General features: G+C 40.2%; 1 protein-coding gene across 18 annotated transcripts in view; it reads right to left on the bottom strand.

The window, feature by feature from the left end:
- EPB41L3 (erythrocyte membrane protein band 4.1 like 3) overlaps window positions 1–20,597 on the bottom strand; it is a 95,522-nt gene that overhangs the window by 29,593 nt on the left and 45,332 nt on the right. For all 18 annotated transcript variants that reach the window (XM_030943811.1, XM_030943810.1, XM_030943815.1 and 15 more), the window contains exons 4-8: window positions 10,312–10,416; window positions 8,025–8,067; window positions 5,175–5,250; window positions 3,342–3,560; window positions 2,941–3,028 (exon numbers count right to left, since the gene is read on the bottom strand). In XM_030943811.1, coding sequence (XP_030799671.1) covers window positions 2,941–3,028; window positions 3,342–3,560; window positions 5,175–5,250; window positions 8,025–8,067; window positions 10,312–10,416 — 531 coding nt within the window. The remainder of the gene's footprint in view (window positions 1–2,940; window positions 3,029–3,341; window positions 3,561–5,174; window positions 5,251–8,024; window positions 8,068–10,311; window positions 10,417–20,597) is intronic.

Below are 20,597 nucleotides of genomic sequence, written 5' to 3'. Positions count from 1 at the left end.
GCATAAAGTTGGGCATTTGGACCAGAAAGGATTCTTTTTTAAAAGTGTGTGACTGTGACTGTGCGATAACCTACATTTGCCAGGAGGCTGTAGCTCAGACACAATAGCACTACACAAAATATTTGTCCACAATCTTATCAGAACATACCCGTAAATATTGGTTTTTTTAAGAAAGAAATATAGATTTTTCTTTCCTTTAGAAGTCTTCAAATAGTCTAAAACCAATCTTCACTATTTTCTATCACTGTCTTTTCATTTAGCTAAAGTAGTAGTACTGATAGAGAAAAGAAGAATCCACTTCAAAGTACTGAGTTCGTCACAAATTGTTTTTAAATAACTTGAAGTCACAAAAACCTGATCGCAGAAGCTATGAAGATGTCACCCTATGATAATCATGAAAGGAATTCATCATCTTCCTCTAGTTTTCCCAACCAGCCATCTTTTAGGCACTTGGTGAAAATCTGATAACATTTCAAGACCAACACAATGGTATGCATGGTCAGTCATGATGAAACAGCTACGGCACAGCTTGAAATGAAAAAAAAGTTTTGAAATCACAACACAGAAATAGTGCCACAAAGGCACTCCAGTGTTAGAAAAGACATCAATAGAGGACATATGTTCCAATAACGATGGTATCACCACTTCAAGACAGATTTTTTCTAAATACAGCTCAGGTGTGGTATCACCATCAGGCACTACAGAAATGACAAAGCTAATTTTTTTCAGTGTACTTCAGTTTCACTTTCCTAAGCAAAGAGCAATACCTTAATACACTGAACAATTTTAAAATAAAAAGTCTCATTGCAATAATCACACCGCCTGGTGAATGTCTGAAATGCAAGTATGCTCATACATTGCACCTTTCTGCAGATGCAAGCAGCTTCTTCTTTCTATACACTTTCTCAAAAATTGTTGAGAAATACCTTCTTCCCTTATCTCCATCTCCACCACAAATCTAAGTTTATTCAAGACTTCTGTTACTTGTTGGTGTCAGAGACTGTTTTCCAATATGCTACTTCTATTGCAAAATGAAAACTGAATAAAAGAATTTAGCTATTTTCAGGAGCCATGTGGTTACATGGGACAGGAACCTCTTAGCTGTAATGTCCAAGGCACATCCCTCTAGCTCTGCATACAAATCGGGTGGTCTTCCTCAGAATGGTGACAGCCCAGAGGACAAGTCTGTCTATTTGAACATGTTTTTCATAACAGCCTTGCATTTGATAACTGAGAACTAGTTTTAATCTGAGCTGGTGAGTCCAACACCGAATATATTGGCACAACCTTAATGAATTGACATTTACATAGAGACATTTGCTGTGGCATGACTTCCAATAGACATACACAGAGATACTTGTCCCCATGCCTGACATCATCAAATCTCACTGGCAGACTTAATTAAAACTAAACACGACTTCTCATGCAGAGTCTACTTTTCCCACCTTCAGTTCAGGTTTCAAGATGACTGTGGGGTTCCTTAACCCACAGACAGACACATCTTGGTTATCACTGCAGATTTTTAAAATAAAGAGCATCAGTTTGGAGAGAGATTAGCTTTCCTACTTTTTCTACTTTTCTCTGAGTCTTTCAATATGAAGAAAAAAGAAGAGCAAACCAGGATACTAATACTTTTTCAGGAAAGAATAAATAAAATGGTTATCTTATAATATCTCATCTTAAAATTCATAGCTTTTCTACAATATTCTGAAAAAACACTTAGGCCTTAATGCTATGTTATGTAAAATTTTCAGTAACAAAGCCTGTAACTTTTTAAAAACAGTAATCCATTTAGTTGCTGGTTTTTGGACTTCTTTGCATTGTGACATTTGCCAATCCATTTCTCTCTGCTCCAAATGTGCCTCAAGACAGTGTGTGTATCTGCAGGATACAGGGAAGGCAGTGGCATCCCTCCTGGTAGATGTTGCCCATACACAGATTCTTCATTTTCAGTGAAGGCAATTAACAGAATACAAAAGATTGCCTTGAATTCTGTAACACACATGTACAACTCCTATGAAATGCCCCAGGGACACGGTTGCAGTCTCTTTCAAAATCCAAGCTGCAAATTTATCTCAGTTCTTGAAAGGAGCTGCTGCAGCAAAAAACCAGGCTCACAATAACTTGACCTTTACAAAAAATGCAGTTCCCTCCACAGGGCAGGATTCTTTGGTTCCATATTCATTTGCCAAGGATGCTTGCTAACCTCAAAAATGTTAAAATCCATTAGCCTGACTCTGAAGAGTGAAGAAAACAACAGTAATTATTTATTTGGGGAAAAAAACCTTAAAACCAAAAATTCGACAACCAATACAAGGCTAATAAGTGACTCTCTCCAGCCACAGTAAGAATGACCATGTTTTATTCATAACTTAGCCTGCTGATGATTAGAAAAAACTACTTTATCATGGGAGAATGTTTCCACGAGAATTACTGCCCTCCCTGTCAACCGCAACAACCACACTTCAGGAAAGAGACAAGCTGCTCTCTCCCCATTATCATCAATCTGATTAGGTTTCCAGCACAGCTAAATAATTGCTTTAAAGTCCTTTGCAGCATAAAAATGATCTGCTATCCAGTTAAGATAGCATGGTTGGCCTTACTAAACTGGAAAATGTAGTTGAATGAAAAGAAAATTCACCACTCTCTGGACAGCTTCTAAAATCCTCCCTCAACACCTCATCTACTCAGTATTTTCCTCAAGGATAGCATTTGTTTAATCAACATGAAAGTTGATGTGCAACATCTTTGAATCTATAGGATAAGTTATGTTATGGTTACAAGATATATTTATGCTTCTTTCATGAGTCACCTTTCCTAATGTTGACACATGATTCATCCCTGTCTCAAAAATACAAGAAAAAATAAATCAGGGAGTCCATGCAGATCCATGTACTACGCCACAGGAGACACAGACAGTGAAAGAACCAAAGTACATACCTTGGCATGATGGAGATCTACTCCATACATTGATAGTTTTTTGGCATTCTCCAGGAAATGCATCTCAGCTTCTGCAGGTGTCATTCCCCTGTGGAAAAGTAACCAGTTCTGGCATAAATGTTAAGGAAACATAATCCAAAAGAAAATTCAGCAGCTGGAAAACATTTTCAGCCTGTCAGAACTATAGTTATACCCTTTATGTATCTGGGTACCTACCAGAGCCACAGCTCTAGTGCAGACCCTGTTAACTCACATGCTGCAAAGCTCTTCTCTATCCAAAGACACACAGAGGAGTCTTGCCAGAAAAATCTGAAGTACACCACTGCAGAATTTAACATCTCCTGATGCACCAAGGTGGCTCCTGAAGCAGGCTGGAGCTCACGCTGACACCCTGCGCTTACCTGTGGCTCTTGTGCAGCTCGATCACTTTGTCCTCCAGCTCTTTCGTGTGGTTGGGTGCGAAGCGGAACTCGCTGATGTAGTCGCTGCCATACTCGTCGGGGTCGTAGTCGCCGAGCTCCGACTGCACAGTGTAGGAGCCCAGCAGGGCCAGCGTGACGAACGAGCAGGGCAGCCGGCCTGAAACGATGTCATCTCTCAGCTGCAGGCAGAGGTAGTACCTGCAGGGGAGCACCAAGGCAGTTCAGACAGGGCTCCTGCACCGCTGCCCCCAAAGAAGCACCGCCCGAGCACTGGAAAGAGGCCTCGGTTCCAAGAGGCATTTGCAGACAGCCAAGCCCAGAGATCTTCAGCCATTCACAAGGACAATAATAATTTTGTAAAAACAATCCCAGAACTCCCCAAACCCCAAGCTCTTGCCTAATTTATCAGTAGGAACACCTAACTTATCTTTATACAGCAGCATGGAGATCTCTAAATAAAGTTATTACTTTGTTTAGTGAGCTAGATGAAGAAATACCCATTAAACATACTAGATTTCTATCATAAATCACTTACATATAAAACTACCTGATAATTCTTCCAGGAGAAAACAATACTTAAATCTCTCATATAGTGTTCATTTAAGAATAGGAGAACTCCAATTCTTTCAAAAAACATAAGCTGTCTCTTTAGCAACATGTTGTGCTTTCTCAAAAATACATTTAAACAGTAAGTGCTGTTAAAACCACAGAAATATGCAGTGGAAGGTTTCACCAGATACATGAAAACAGAAAAAAAAGTGAAAAGCACTGATTTGGTGGCAAAGGCAGAACTCCCAGGGGAAATTTAGGAGTCTGAAGAGGAATAAAGCAACCCTTTCCTTAGGATGTCCTCTGTTCAATCGTGAACTCTTAGCACACTGTCTTCCTGCATAGTACCTACCACAGGGGACCCTGATCAAGGCCAAAGGCTTCATGCTACCTTAAAAGCACCAACTAGTCCATAAAACACTGAAGGCTAAAAATATTCAAAGGTTGCCAAATGTTGCAACAGGCTGAGGAACAGTTTGCTGATGGCACAAAAACTCATCACGGATCAAAACTTTTGTGTCTCCTTCCAAGGAGGAAATCAGGTGAGGTTTTTTGGGGGTTTTTTTGTGTTTTTGTGGGGGTTTTTTGTTTGTTTGTTTTTTTTTGTTTTTGGTTTTTTGTTTTTGGTGTTTTTTTTTTTTTTTTTTTTTTTGTGGTTGCAGTGTCAATACAAAACCAAAGAGTAGAGGTGTAGAGTGCCAAGCTGAGTGACTTGAAGAGGAGGGAGAAGCTATTAATTACCACCATATTCTCTATTCCATGCACATTGATTGCTTACTTTGTCAAATGATACACAAAATTTGCATATGCATGCTTATTCTCATCTACCCTGGCTTCAGCTGGGAAAGAGTTCATTTTTCCCTAAGTAGCTGGTACAGTGCTTGCTCTGTTTTGGATTCAGTATGGTCACAAAACCACAACATTATCTCACTTCTTTTATAGTCATGATTTTACTTACAGGAATAACTTGTTACCACTGGTAAAAATGGGCATCAGGCATCTTTGTGAATATTAAAATCAACTCAAAGGAATTTACATATTGAAAAATCTGGGGATTAGGCTTAAACTACACAAAATATTTCATAACACAGAGGAGTTAACACTATCTTTTTTGCCAAAGTATTGCTTATTTTCCATAAGTTCATATGAAAAAGAGAGAAAATTGGAATATAAAACAATTATTTTCTTGTATAATCAGAGTGTAAGTGCTACCAGGAACAGCTTTTAAGCCACTTCTTAAAAGGTATTTAATGTTTAAAACACCTGGTAATGTCCTCAGATAGCTGGGCAGGGTCTGGAGGGTAGAATTTCACATTAAATGCAAACTGCCAAGCACCACCTGGAAAAAAACATAGATTGACTGAAAGCACACTGCAAATGCAAACAGAGATGCTCATGTTATTCAATCACCAACAGACTTAAAAATATCCCAGACAAGCAATTAATAAGAACAGGTTTCAGAATATTTTTCCCACACATCATACTGAAGATACTGTATTGGATCAGATTTTACAGCTCTTTTCTTATTTAGCAGGATTTCCACTGAAGTGAGGATTCTGAGTGAGCAGTAATTTATTACTAATACTAAAAAAACCTCTCAGTCTGAGAACAAGGTTTATTAAAAGTAAGCACCACACAGTCTGTACAAGTTCTAAAAACCAATAAGCCAAAGCACAGAGACCACAACTCAGAGTAAGAAAGGGCTCTGGGGTAGGGTGATGTGCTGAGGTCTAGCTGCCCAAATCAGCTCACAGCATCCTCTCAGAGTGCTGCCTCAGCACACAGCTCCTTTCTTCAGCAGACATAAATTATTGTGCAGACAAAACTGCAAGGACAAACAGAGAGTATGACTGCAAAAGTACATAGCACTGGGGAATTCTTATTTAATTATTTCACTAAATTTAGTTGACCCACGGGATGGATACTGGTTTGTATCTCCAGAGTTGGCAAAATTATTTCTGGAGTGTTAGCTTTAAATGTTGTAAAAAAAAATAATATCAAGATTTAAAAATAGAGTTGAACATGGTAGGCAAATTTAGAAGCTGTTCTGAAAAAAAAGGGTTAGGTTACACTAGCACATGACTTGAATGCAAATGAAAAGCAATAACAAAACCCCAAACCGCACTGTTCTTACAAGCAACAAGGAAATTTTATCCCATGGGAGGTCCCATCCACTTTGGTTATCCACACATCTAATCTCAAATGTTCAAGGTCAGGCTGGATGGGGCTTTGAGCAACCTGGTTTAGTGGGAGGAGTCCCTGCCCATGGCAGGGGTTGAAATTAGGTGATCTTTAAGGTCCCATCCAATCCAAACGATTCAATGATTCTATGAATGTGCAAGAAGAGTTTTGATGTTCACCATCAGGAGTTCAGCTTTTGGCAAGACTTTTGGAGTCCTTGATTCTAGGAACTTTTCCATTTTTATGGGACATAAAAGACGGTGAAAGGAAGATTTGGCTGGCAGCGATGATGGGGCATGGTCCCACCAGAGAGCAGACTATCCCCAAGGTGGGAATGCAGCCAGAGGTGACTCCTGGTTCCACAATAGATGGAAGGGACCATGGCCTGTCAATCTATTCCTTGGCACAAAAAAGAAATCAAACCTATGATAAAACTTATCATAATAGCACAGATGGTTAAGATAGAGGAGTAAGCAGTCTTCACCCCATATTTACAGGGTTGGAATAAAACCTAGCACTGTGCAAGTTAGTGGGATATAACTAATGGGATGTGAACCTTTCTCAGCCACTGGGATGAAGTCCCAGCAGTGTGGTCTGCATGTTGTACAACTCAGCCAGTTTAGCAGGACTATATATATGCTTTGGAAAGCATTATGGATAACAGCACTGCTTTTCCACTGTTGGTCTGTCCCAAACTTCTGGGATGAATTGCAGAGAGAAAGAAAATTATTACTGTCATTTTCTGCAAACACAACTGTCCACTGCCTCAAGTCCAGGATGAGACTCTTCTGCCCTGCTTAATCTCCCACTGTCACAACCTTTCATTGTCTATTTCATGGCTTGGGTACATATTAAATGCATTTCAGATATGTAGTGGGGAGCTGAGCTGCTTTACTTGCACTGACCATCTGTGTAAACTGACTCATTGTGGTCTAAAGCACCTTCCTCTCCAGATCCATCCCTTCCTTAGACCTAAAAAAGGCAAATCTACATTACTTTGTATTGCAGATCACTTACTTGTAATGAAAATAATACTGGAGGAAAGGGGAAGTTGCTCATAGTAAGTGGGCAAATTTTCCCACCAGTGTAAATTAACCTTTTAATCTTGGAGAGGGAAGGAATTTCTTTGCCAGGCTTTACCCAATTAATGTGAACTACCAGATACATTTGTTTGTGGAAGCAAAAGTGCTAGAAGAGGTCATTTACAAAATGTGCAAAGAAAAAAAAATTACTGGGGTTTTTCTGCCCATGGAAGTCATACACATAGACATTTTGTAAATTTTTAGAAGTGAGGGGAAGTAAAAAAACACAAATCAAGTTTTGAACCCTGCAGTCTCAAAAAGGTTTTCCTTTGAGTGGTTTTTGAATTTCTAATATATGAAGCCACAAAGTGAAATAGAAATATAAACTTAGAATATAGATTTTTGCTTTTAGTAGAAAGTTATACTAAGTTTATAACTAGATGCCTAGTTATAACAACTGAGCTTTTAAAAAGATTAATGTGAATTAGAAAATTCATGGTCATTTTTGGAACAGAGATCAATCTTCTGAAATGAAGAAAGAAAAGGTATTTTAGATAGAGTAATATTTTGCGTCAGTGAATTATTTTAGTATGGGGCATGAACAGTGTTTCTGTATATGATATAAATATCAGTAATGCAAGAAATAATTCAAATACATGGCCTAGTCCCTAAGGTTACATTGCTTAATGTCAAACTTCAGGATTTTGCATTACTGCAAATGTCAAGTTGTTTTCAGCAACACAAGTTCACGTGTTACGAGCATCAGTAATGCTTCACCATCATCCTAGCATAAAAAATCTAAAGGATGTACATAATTCCTTTGCTAAAGAGTTGGGACAAAAGATGACTGTGAAATATGTTTTGTCCCCATGGGGAGACATGTAGAAGGGGGCAACGATAACAAACTTACTTCGGATCTGCTTCTTGATTTCCTTGGCAGGGTCCAACCAATTCTGCAAAGAAAATGTTTCCTTTTTTCAATTTGAATTGGAAAACACAATAAATGTTATTTTTAAAACAGTGCTATGAGTCAAAGCTAGAACATGTGAAGCTCTGCCACTCTCTTTCTCCTTGGAGGAGCAGTAGGCAGGGCTAACACTAATTTTCAAGACATGACCCTGGGTAGAAACAGGGTTTTATTAACTTTCACAGATTTTGAGGGCCTGAATGATTTGAAATAAAGAATAAAAAATAGGAATTAGTAAAATGAACCCACAGAGATCTTTCTGCAGAGTATCTTCAGGGAAAACTGAATTTCTACAAGCCTGTTATAAAGAGGTGTTTTTGATTTTTTTTCTCTCCAATCCTGGAAAGGCTGAAAAGACTTGCTAGAGGATAAGCAAGTGCAGAGTAGGGATGTTTGCAATTCAGCATGGGCATGAGGGGCTCTCCAGGGAAAATTAGAGGCAGAACCACAGCACCTCTGCCCCCATCCACACCACGCAGAGCCCAGTGACTATGCAAGACAAAACCCCTGCTGAGGATGTGGAGAATTATCCCAGTGATGTGTTAGTACTCCAGAGATGCCAAGGAGCAGATGAAATTCCTCTGGAGGAGGCACACAGCAGCTTGGGGTCTCAGTGCCTCTGCTGTCTTGACCTCTAAGAGAATCAAATTAATATTTAAAATGCGTCAGAGCCCAGAACAAAAAGCTTGCTTTCCCCAGGACCGTTCCACTTTCTCCAAAGAAAGATAAACAAATGTATCAGAGAGACAATAAAACACTAAAGAAATACCAAACAAGCAGAACACAACAATCCCTCCCCAACAAAAACAACCAGTTTGCAGCTGTCCAAACCTGCTCTGTGGTGCAAAACCTGAGCCTGAAGATCTCCAGCTATTGCTGAGCACAAAAGCACATTATGCACCAAGAAATTAAAGACACACTAGGGTTTCTATTTACAAAGATGATATGGGACATGGGCACATATGTTGTTGTCTGGCTGGAAGTTATGTGCCAGAGGATGGAGATGAATTGCTAAGTACTTTGACATTAAAAACATGCATGTTATTGATCAATAAAAGGGGTGGCAGGCAGTTGTTCTTTTAACTGTTCAGCTCTGTAAAGTAACTGGTGACCTATAAATATTTAGTGCTTCTAAACCACATGTTAATAATGAATCCATGCTTCTCTTTCCCATAGGAAAGCATAACTACCTGAAAATGCACTTAGATTTCTGCCTAGCTTTTCTCAAAACTCAAAACTAAGCACATGCTAGGGCATTATCTTGCGCTGGCATGGATCAAGTATCTGCTTAAGTGATTTTCTGAATTACAAACAAAGAAGTCTGTAAAGAAAGGGGAAAAATAAACAAAAAGACCCATTTATTTAATATCATATATATTTGAAACAAAAGGAAGCCTAGAAAACACAACTGTTGCTCCCACAAGACATAAACAGCTAAGAAAGTAGTAGAAGCTCCTGATCCATCAGGGAAGCCCTTTCAGGCCTCACAAAGCACAAAATACCTTCAGCTGATGAGTTCTGCTGAGCTACTGTGCATATTGCTAAGAAGTTTCGTATTGGTTTCTGTCAAAATATTTATCTTAAAATGCCAAAATAACACAAATTATTTTAAATTATCTTTTGATATTCTCTCTTTCATGGTACCATGTCCCAAACACCTTCACATTAGATCATCTTCAACACTTGTAATACACAGCTTGTTTCATATGGAAGTTGGAATGCAGGACAGCAGAATGTGATTCACGGCTGCTACCAACTGCTTCTGAAGACTAATGTCTTTAGTCAAATCAACAATAATGCTAAGATAAAGTCTAGGCTTAGAGCCTTCCCTTATCTTGGCAGTTAGCAGGAACAGTCAGACATCTCCTGCCTATTTGTGTCCCAACCACTATTATTAAGCCATATTTTAGTATTATATGTTTTGCAGTGTATCTGTAAGTGTAAATCTGACTTTCATCTTGACAGTGAAGGAATAAATCATACTAGAAACAGCACCAGCTATATGATTAATATATCCCATGTCATAAATTGCTGAAAGAGAGGGAACCCAGGGAAACACAGGAGATGCTCTTGAGAAGGAGAGTCACAAAAAAACAATTGCTCAAACTGTGTCTATGGAACTTGGCAAGAAGATAAAACCAACTTCTGCATTGTTTGCAGCTGTCTGGGGAGTGTCTCAGGGAGTTCTGATGTTCACATGCTGAAGGCCACCTGCATTTTTGTGGGTTACCTTTTGGTTTTCTGTGTCTCTGTATGTTAGCCCAAAGTAGTCTTTTTCCAAAAGGTTCAGATGCTCGCACACTTTGTCAAATAGCACTTGACCTCTGGAACGTTTCTGTGGGAAATAACAGAAAACAAACAAAAAGACGCTTAAGTTTGCAAAATAAAGTGATATAAGCATTAAAATAACACCTTTTTTGTCAAACCAGTAACCTCAAAATGACTCAAATCAATGCATCCACCTTTCCAACCTACTGACCTGGAACTTCATAACAATCTGCTGAATGGGGCAAATCCTCTTTTCCTAAGACCTCAAGTCTTCTTGCAGAGTTAAAAATAAGTCATATATGTCATGTTTCAACTTCCAATAGGAAAATCTCTTCTGTCTTTCAGAAACTGCAGCTTCAAGACCATGATGAGGTCATACCTCTACAAACTGAAGCCAATTCTTTGTGTGCAGGTAGCAACAAATAGCAGTACAAAATATTCCTGGTCATGGATTATCAGAGTTGTGACTGGGGGGGGCAATCCACTGGAGGAAAAACCAAACATGGACATACTTTTTGCTTTGGTAACAATGTGGACTGATTTCAAAACCCATTTTCGTCTAATACACAGGGAAATGTGATTATGCCATATATGGAAATCATGGGAAGAGCCTAGTATCTGACTGGGAATGCAGCTGGGTAAAAAAACAGCTTTCCAGTGCCCCAGTAACCTTCTTTACTGCTGTATGTCAGATGAGAAGACCTCTCACTGTCAACATCTAGAGCCCTTAGCAGAAGCTTCGTAGTATCTATCATACTGGACAGTAAAAATTCAGGTCATCTTGTTTCTCAGCGAATGTGAAATTGAGAAAATAACCCTCCAGAAAACCAAACAGACAGAAACATCCTCGTTATAACCTACACATGCCAACTTTGATATGCATTAACTACAATAAACAATTCAAAATTATTTGGGCCATATTTATCGCTGTGTTTCATCACTGCCTGCTTCCCAAAGTGCAACTCAGCTAAAGGAAAAATCTCCCCACTTTATTCTGACCACACGCATACATAAATATTTTAGTTGATGTCAGCACAGCGTTTTCTTTATCTGTAGCATACACATGGCTAGAAGTAGACTGGAAACACACTACTTGTTTCAAAGGCAATGCAGGCAGTTGACAAAACAGAGGAGAGAATGCCACCTCGAAATTTACATGCATCTGCCAACAGAGCTGCACCTGGACTGCACTTCCAGCCCAGTAGCCTTGGCTGGGAGAGGGCAGCTCAAAATCCAAGCTGACACAGCTATGCCAAACCCACGGAGCCCAGTGCTGGCCTCAAACTATTTTAGACGTCCTAAGCAAGCCAAGAGAAAAAAAATGAAAGAACTGAGGGTTGCTGCCTAACACCCAGTGAAAACATCACAAGAGATGATGAAGGGAGTTATGCAGCATAATCTAATTTGTGTTAAACTTGGTATTTTTACTGGCATTCAAATGGTATATTGGAAAGGACACTGGAAAACATCCTTTACATTTTATCAATGGAGGAACTGAAGCATGGCCTAAAAAATGTTCTCCAGCTGAGGAAGGAAAACCAGGCCCAGAAGTGCATTACAAGTGTATTCCTGTAACTTCATTTACTGTGCCTTCCAGCATTATTTGAGCAAACAGCTCTAGGGCCTTGTTCTGTGTGTCACATGCTTTCCACGCTGTAAGTAGGAAGCATAAATATGCCCCAGCTCCTTTATAGTGTCAAAACAAATGTTTAGTCAATTCTTCACGCCCTGAACTTGAAAGTAGATAACAAGAGGTTGCTGGTTTTATACTTGGTGCTCTCTGTAGAGAAAAAGGCAGATTAAAAACATCTTAATACTAGTGTGCGGAGAGGAAGCAACTCAGAATCTTCAAACCAAAATGGTCACATTTCTGCTGTAAGCAAGCAATGCTGCATTTTGACAAATTTCTTGCTCTTCTACTTGTAAACAAACTAAGTAGTTGTACTGAATTGAGAAAAACAAGCAGGTTAGCTCTAGAGGACACCAGCTCTGAAAAACACCGGTCTGCATCAGTGCACCATTAACCTGTACTCAAACTGTGGCACTTCAGTGCTCTCTTAATTTCAAGAGTCACTCAAGGCCAACACAGGAGCTGTTTTATGTGGCCAATCCCTAGCTACAGAGATCTACACAGACGTCTGTTTTGAGAAATAGTAGCTAGCAGCTGCAAGGTATGGTGTTTTAACAGGGAATTACAGGAAACAGTTGTGCAGGACTGTGCTGTAATAAAAACCAAATGCCCAGAAAACCCCCAGTGCTCGGTATTTCTTGTTTGGCTACACACTGCAAGTGAGAGTATCTACGGCAATCTGGAACAATTTTCTCGGCAATCTAACCTCCTCCTCCTGTACGAAGATGCCCACGTTGTAGATAAGTCATTTTCCACAAAATTCCTGCTGTATCAGGATGGGGGAAAACCATGCTGCTGGTGCAAGAGGACATGAGAAATCAAAATGTAACTAACAGCTCCTCCTGGCCAGTGTCTTCACCATCACAAGGTAAGAACTGGTGATGGTTGAGGAAAAGCCTGACCAAGATCACTTCTCCTCCTACAGAAACAGCCATTAGTGTTCAAACACTCACACTGAGTGTTGGAGGAGCCTCACATCATAGCCTCACCACTGCCCCTCACCCTGCCTGTTCTCAGGTCAGAGATGACCTGTGGGAGAAGGATTTAGAGGACTCTGAGGGAGTTGGAGCAGCCTAAAATGGTGTCACCCCTGCTGTTCTCCTAATGCAAGAGAAATCCTCATGCCCCTGCACACAGGCAGCAGTGCCACTTTGACCCATGTGTAGTGGGCAGGCAGTGAAGGGAAGCTGTTGCATAAATTCATGGGAAATTAGGAGATTCAATTAGAAATATATAATTAAAGCAATTGAACAGACCTGTTTTGCCCTTGTTATTTGTTTTTCTTTTACTGCATGCCCAAATAACCCTGCCATGAAAGGCAAGGGTATCATTGCCTTGGCAGGGAGAGAATGGGAGGAGAAGAGAAAGGTCAACTTACAAAATCATACAGCTCCTCAATTCATCTTAAACCTTTCTTTTCCATTATGTTGGAGTGACAAGTCTAAGACGATGAGAGATTGACAGTCTGCTGGTTACTGTGGATCACAACTTAATGCCAAAAATGCCAATCAATTCCCAGCACTCCAAAAACATGGATCAAAAAATAAATAAAAAAAGAAGACTTTGTGCTATAAAATACTGACTTTGTAAATGAAAAAATAAAATTCTGGAAGGTAAATCTGGCATCCACTAGAAATATTGTTAGATATTTTTCAGGCATGAATGGGATGAACGGAGATTTACAGATGTGAAAAAAGACGCTTTGCTTAAGCTCTGGGAAATCAAATAAACAGAAGGGATACAAAACACAGATTAAATGGTATAAATGAACACAAAGGTCTGGGAGCAAAAACATTATGTTTTTTCACAGTCCTCATCCCTGCAGGTCTATAAAGGCCAGGGTTCTCTCTTGAAGCTGGAATGGGAATAAACAGCCTCCTGGTGAAGTTCCCAGTGAAAGGAGCCAGCAGTAGCAAACTTGGCAAGCCAGTGCCTGCCAGCAATTCTCACACATAAGGAGAAGCAGCCTCTCTTCTCACCAGCTTCTTCTCAGTTTTGATGCTAAGTTTCCCCTTCCTTGGGATGCTGAAGGTCACAAAAGGCTCTCTTATCCCCTAATGGGCTTCTGCACCATGCTCAAATCTTCCCACATCATTCTTCAGCCCATATCCCTCCATCATACCCCCATCACCTTACAAGATCACCAGACCAAGATTGTGTGAACAGAGCACAGAGTGAAGAGCTCAAAAATTCAAGTACTTCCACTTTTGCTCTGCCTGGATAACATTATTATCAAGTCAATTATTCTCATTGGCAAAAATTTAGATACAAAATTCAGTATTTCTTAATGCAGAACAATAATAAGAAAGTTTTCTTTTACTATGATTAAACCCATACGCTGTAAAGTTCTTATAATAAGCAAATATTATCAAAATGACAAAATGCAAGTGTTTGTTATCACTTCAGCCACAAAATATGTGCTGTATGGTAATCACAGAACCACTGATGGCTGAGGCTGGAGGGTACTTCTGGAGATTGCCTAGTCCATCCTCCCTTCTCCAGAAGCACCACCTAAAGCAGATTGGTCAGGATCATGCCCACTTGGGTTTTGAATACCTCCATGGATGGAGACTCCACAGCCTGTGGGGGCCACCCTCATAGTGATTTTTTTTTCTTCTGTTTAAATGGAAATTCCTGTCTTTCAATTTGTGCCCTTCGTCTCCTGTTGTAGCAGATGTGTACCCCTGACCATATTCTGGCTCTGTCTTCTTCACTCCTCCCATCAGATCTTGATACACATTGCTAACATCCCCCTGACCCTTCTCTTTTCCAGGCTGAACAGTTCCAGGTCTCAGCCTTTCTTCATAGAAGACATACTCCAGGGCCTTCCTCCTATCTGTGGCCCTTTGCTGAACTCTGCCCAGTATATTCACATTTCCCTTGTATTGGGAAACCCAGCATTAGACTCAGTACTTCAAGACTGAGAAAAGGGAAAGGATGATCTCACTCAACCGGCTGGTAACACTGCCCAGGATGGCACTGACCTTCTGTGCTGCCAGGGAACATCAGCGACTTCTGTTCACCTTTTTGCCCATCAGGACCCTTGAGTAATAAAAACCCCGTATTGTGCCAATCCAGGTACCAAACCCATATGTTACTGTATTGTGTTAAGCCACGAGGAAAATTACATAGAAAATGAGCAACCAACAACAAAATACAAAGATATGATGCCAACTTCCTTGTCCTACAGGTGGTAGTAAGATTCCAGAAAATTCCTTTGGGAGTCAGTAAAATACAGGGAAGAGATCAGGAAGATTTCAAATGTTATGTGCTGGATTGTGCATCCCAGGCTGGAAGCCAGTTGTGCCAGAGGAAAATTTATGAGGATTCAGATCTGCCCTCTCCAAGAGATAAATTTTATTTCTGTGAAAGGCAGTAGGCTTGGCTGCCCCATGCCAGGAGGCACCACCTCTCCAAAAGGTCTTCAAGCTGCTTTGGCTCCTGGTTTGGCAAACCTGCCCTGTCCCTGAAACACAATCATTTGCAGTCTTCCTGCAGGCCATTTTGGCACCCACCCTGATAATGCAGCCTGAGTTTCTTCTGTTGCCCCTCACCCTGAATGACCCATTTTCACTTGTTGGGTAACCTCCAACCTACAGGACCAGCCACCTTTCCTAGCTCTATGCCAGCTAGAGCTGTCCACGCTGAGGACCTGTCAGTACTCAGGCTTCTTTCAGACAGAACCCAGCCCTCTGTCTGACAGATTTCTCACTGGAGGGGCAGTGCCATTCTGGGACTGGTAGCTCAACATGGCTGAGGAGCCTCTCTTCTCAGAGGGTTTCAAGGCATTGGCCAGGCAATGCCACAGCTGGCCTGACCACACCTGCCCCCTGCCCTGCTCACGTCAGGGGCCTCTCCAGTCCCTTTGAACAAGCACAGCCATGATACTGGGATCCCTGTGCACCTCCCCAGATGCCAAGGGGTTCAGTGTCTGAATATAGGACAGAGTGTTGGTCTACTCTCAAGGCTCTATTTTTGCTCACTAGCAGATTACCCTCCTCTCACTGAGAGGGAAACAGGATGAAGAGCTGATGAGCAGCAAGCAGCCCTCTCTGCTTCCTGGAAATGAAAACCATTGCAGCCTCCAAAGTGACGCACTTTGGGGCGGTTCTGCTTTGGCTTTCAATGCTGCAGTCTCATGCGGGTGCAGAATGCTGAGCAAGGGCTACTTGCAGCAAGGAATCAATTACAAGAGATCACATTCAGACCAAATTTTGCAGTGCTAGGGAAAACACAAAGTGAGAACAGAGTTCTACAGCCAGACATCTATAACAGGATTCATTTTTGCCACCAATAACCATCAACTCCACTGCACAGTAACCACAAGGTCAGGACAGCCCGATGAAATGAAACTGCACTTCCCTTTCTGATCAGCCAAGGAGCACAGCAAGATGAAAATGTATCACAGCTGCAGACCTGGAATTTAAAAGGGACGAGTTTGCATGTAACTTTCTGCACAAATACATATGCAAATGACCTTGCTGCTTTCCTGGGAAAAGCTGCCAAGCTGCCAGTGAGCAATGTCACACTAGCTCCAGCCTGGCATCCAACTCCATACAATTACTGTAATAACTCCAGTTAGGCAGGATCGCTGGAATAAGGACAAACAGATCAGTATCATGAAATCCCAGAATGAATAATTGGACTCGAACTGATGTTGAGGTTATCTGGTTCACATTCCTAATTAGCATTTGCACTTTCCAATGGATCTCAACAATGCACTGTATAAATGTGTGAGCTGGCTCTAGCCTTGCATGCTGTAATGTATTTTGGCATGTGGCTGTACTAACCTCTTCCTTTTCCCCTCTTCCTTCTGGTGGGAAAGAATTAGCTAATTCTTTTTTTCCCTTTCCAATGTTTCAATGTTTTTTTTTTGATGAAAAAGATTCCAATTGTGCGCAGACCACTGATTTTATTTCATTTTACTGTTACAATTTAAATTACTTTTTGCAATTTAATTTGGTTGATACTTCATTTTCTACGCTGCATGGGCTGCGTGGTAGTCTCCTATGCACAAACACAAGTAAAACACCATATACTAAAATGTATATGGCAACAAAGAAGAAGCATAAACAAGGGAAGCTTCTCCATCCCCATGTTGCAGCTTCTGCAATTATTCTTGCAACACAAACAAGTGAAAATGATTAACTGGTTGTCAGGAATACTTTGTACTCACCACAGAGAGCACTCTCTTAACAAAATTCCCCCAGCTGAGTCTCTGAATTCCAGCCTCCTGACAACACAATTTCTCATTCTTTCCTCATGAACTACCCCATTTACACAAAATATATGCCAAATCCCAGAAAAAAACCCCCAATACTTCTGCAAATACTCATTACTTGCAATCTAAAGTGACCAAGCCTGCAATACCACTTTTGTATCAAGAATCCCATTTCCGGGGGAGGGATATGAACATCACACATATGTAATAAATTAAAATGCACAGGCAAGTATGTATATAATTTGATGTATACAATACATGCATACAAAGAGATGTGAATTTGTAAGTGGATGTTCATTGTAGTTCCAAATGTAGAGAAGTTTGTGGCCACATCATACTGCTTCTCCATCTGCAGAAAGTCAATCAGAGATTCTAAACCCACACAGTTGTTCTGGTAAGGAGCACATTTTTATCTGTGAATGAAATAATAATCAACATACCCTGACATTTCCCATGTTTTTCCTGAAAAGAGTTTCAAGTACCAAAGAGCTGAACTGAAAAATTCTAGAAGCTGATCATTGCACTTTAGGCCAGAAAATTTCCAAAGATGGAGGACATGTTTTTTGAACATGTCTTGACTGAAGCCAGCTGAAAGAAATAGCAATTTTTCTCAAGGAAGATAAGTGGAAAAAGTCATTCCGAGGAAGTTTAACTTCATTTCACTTCTACACATTTGTAATTTGCATTTTCAAAGGATATTCTCTTTTCCCTGTTTATACTTCTCCACAGTTTCTCTCCACCGGGAAAAGAAGATGAAGCAGAAAGATGACAGGAGTGAAAACAACCCTGAATTTCTTCAAATATTTCATTTCTCAACTGAAGTTTACAGCAGAAAGCTAATTAAGGAGAATCCAGAAAGAAAAACAGGATAGAGAATCTTTCCTGGAGTCTTAACTGGCTGAAAATCAGCAAGTTTTCCTCTGGTTTACTGAAGTAAACATCACATGTGTAATGTGTAGGATAAAAGCATCTAGGAGCATAACATGACTTAACCACTGGAATTTAGGTCTCTAAATCCTCTGCCGTGCTTGCTGAAATTGCACTGGCAGTTCCAGAAGCATCAATAACAGTTAATTCATCTCAAAGTTCAATGTGTTGCGAGTCATGTTCTAGGCATTCCACAAAACATTTTCAAGTCTTTTCTCATAGGGAAAAAAAACTTTGGCAAAGTTATCAATGCAACACTGTACACCATAGACAAAGGTAGGATATACACTGACAAAGCAAACAACAAATGCCCTGCTCCCCACTTCCACACAGACCAACAAAAAAAAGCTTGAAAATAAAGGAAATTAACTCAGGTTGTCTTTTTATTCCAACTGCTTTGTTTCTTGCAGAAAAAAATCTGCATATGCAAAGCATTATAAACCAATGGCTTGAGTTAGAAGTACCCTTAAAGATCATCTAGTACCACCCCCTGCCATAAGCAGGGACACCTTCTACTAAACCAGATTGTTCAAAGTCCCATCCAACCTGGCCTTGAAAGCTTCCAGTAATGAGACATCCACAACTTCTCTGGGCAACCAATGTCTCAGCATCCTCACAGTAAAGAATTTCCTCTCAAGATCCAATCTAAATATTCCTTCTTTTAGTTTACAACAGTTCCTCTTTGTCCTATCACTATCTGTCTGAGTAAAATGTCTCTTTCCCTCTTTTCTGTAAGCCCCCTTTAACTCCTGGAAGGCCACAATAAGGTTTCCCTGGATTCCTTTCCAGGCCAAACAACCCCAACCCTCTCAGTCCTGTCTCTACAGGAGAGGCGCTCCAGCCCTCTGAGAATCTTTGACGCCCTCCCCTGGATGAGGAGGAGACATTAAATGTTCAAAATATAACACACAGTCATTAATCATAAATGTTCATAAATGTATCCCTAGATGGACAGAACCCTCTCATCCAGTTTGTAAGCACTTGGCTAGCAAGTGTAGGAGATATTGAACAAGACATTTTTGCCAGCCTTTTAGGATGCAAAGGGAAAAAAGACACACTCCAAGAAAAGAAAATGCTCAAAGCAAAATACATTCATTTTTTGGTTCTCAAAAGCTTTCCATACTTCAACAGTAAACTGTATTTGGAAATGTCCCAAGTCAAAACTCCAGATAATATCTACTAATAAAATATTTAGCCAAAAGTGGGGGGAACTAAGAATTAGGCAATTTCAAAAAGATTTTTCTGAATAAAAGCTATATTAAAAAGACTTTTTCCCCGTTATGAAGCTACTTCATGTACAGAAATGCTTTTCCTGAAAGCTGCATATCAATAAAAGCTCTCCAACAGTTTTATTTCTTCATTAACTTCTTTATGTGTGAACCTTCATAAAACATCCCAGTGGGTGACTGATATAGAGTAATAGTTTGAAATAAAACCTGCAATAATATTTTGCATATCTGTCTCTGCCTTTTAATTTAGAACACTATCTTATACTGCCTTGCACATATAAGAAATGCCACATAAGGAAACAGAGTAGATGAGAAGGTATTTTAACATAAAGTGATGATTGATCACTGTCTTTTTTTCATCCATGATGGTAGTACTATAATTCAGCATCTTGTTGATATTTATTGTAATACACCATATTGAAATGTATTACCATTCCTGAAAATAACCTTTTCTGTTGACCGCTAACCATGCATTTAGATCAACGGATAAACACGTAACACTGCCTATGCTACAGTTACCTGCAGCAAATGTCAATGACATTGTATAATATGACATAGTTTTTATCAGGGGCAACCTTCTTTAATGCCATTTGAGCTGGCAATCCTAAACAGCCAGCACTAATCTAAAAAAACCCAGAGGACTGCTAAATCCCAGTAAGAAGATTGGTGACCTAGTCCCGATTCTGGCATCAAACCAAATTAGGGTTTTTGCCTTCTACCTCAGCAGCAGAGATCACACCAGCACTGGCACCACACAAGCTCTAAGTGTACTGATGGGTGCTCCACACAGTTTGCATCCTTGGGAAAACAATGAGCACTCCTTTCATGACAATGCAACCATGCTAGGGGCACCCGATAAAAAATAAACACTCTGGAGCATGTTCTTGGATGTGGAAGTGTGAGAGCCTTGTCTGCACGTGCACAATGGCTACAGAAATACCTGTCAAATGTGATGATTATCAAATGCATCCCAAGTGCATCAACAGAATGCATACTGTATAAACTGAGGTCTGCTACCAGCTTACGAGCACTACTCTCCGATAAATGAATATAAAAATAGTGGACACAATTTCTCAATTAGAAGTTCTGTTCTCAGCACATTCATTAGCTTTACACATTTACTAAATCATGACATAAAATAATAAACAGTGTTCCATTTATGAAGGCCTTTCAGCAGAGAAAGTAACCCCCTCACTCAGCTTTCTTGAGAGCACAGATTGTTTGGGCTCGGATTTTAGCTA

This window comes from Camarhynchus parvulus, chromosome 2 (genome assembly GCF_901933205.1).
Source record: "Camarhynchus parvulus chromosome 2, STF_HiC, whole genome shotgun sequence".
Classification (NCBI taxonomy): domain Eukaryota; kingdom Metazoa; phylum Chordata; class Aves; order Passeriformes; family Thraupidae; genus Camarhynchus; species Camarhynchus parvulus.
Note: the sequence above shows the minus strand (reverse complement) of the source record. Positions and strands in the feature narration are given on the sequence as shown.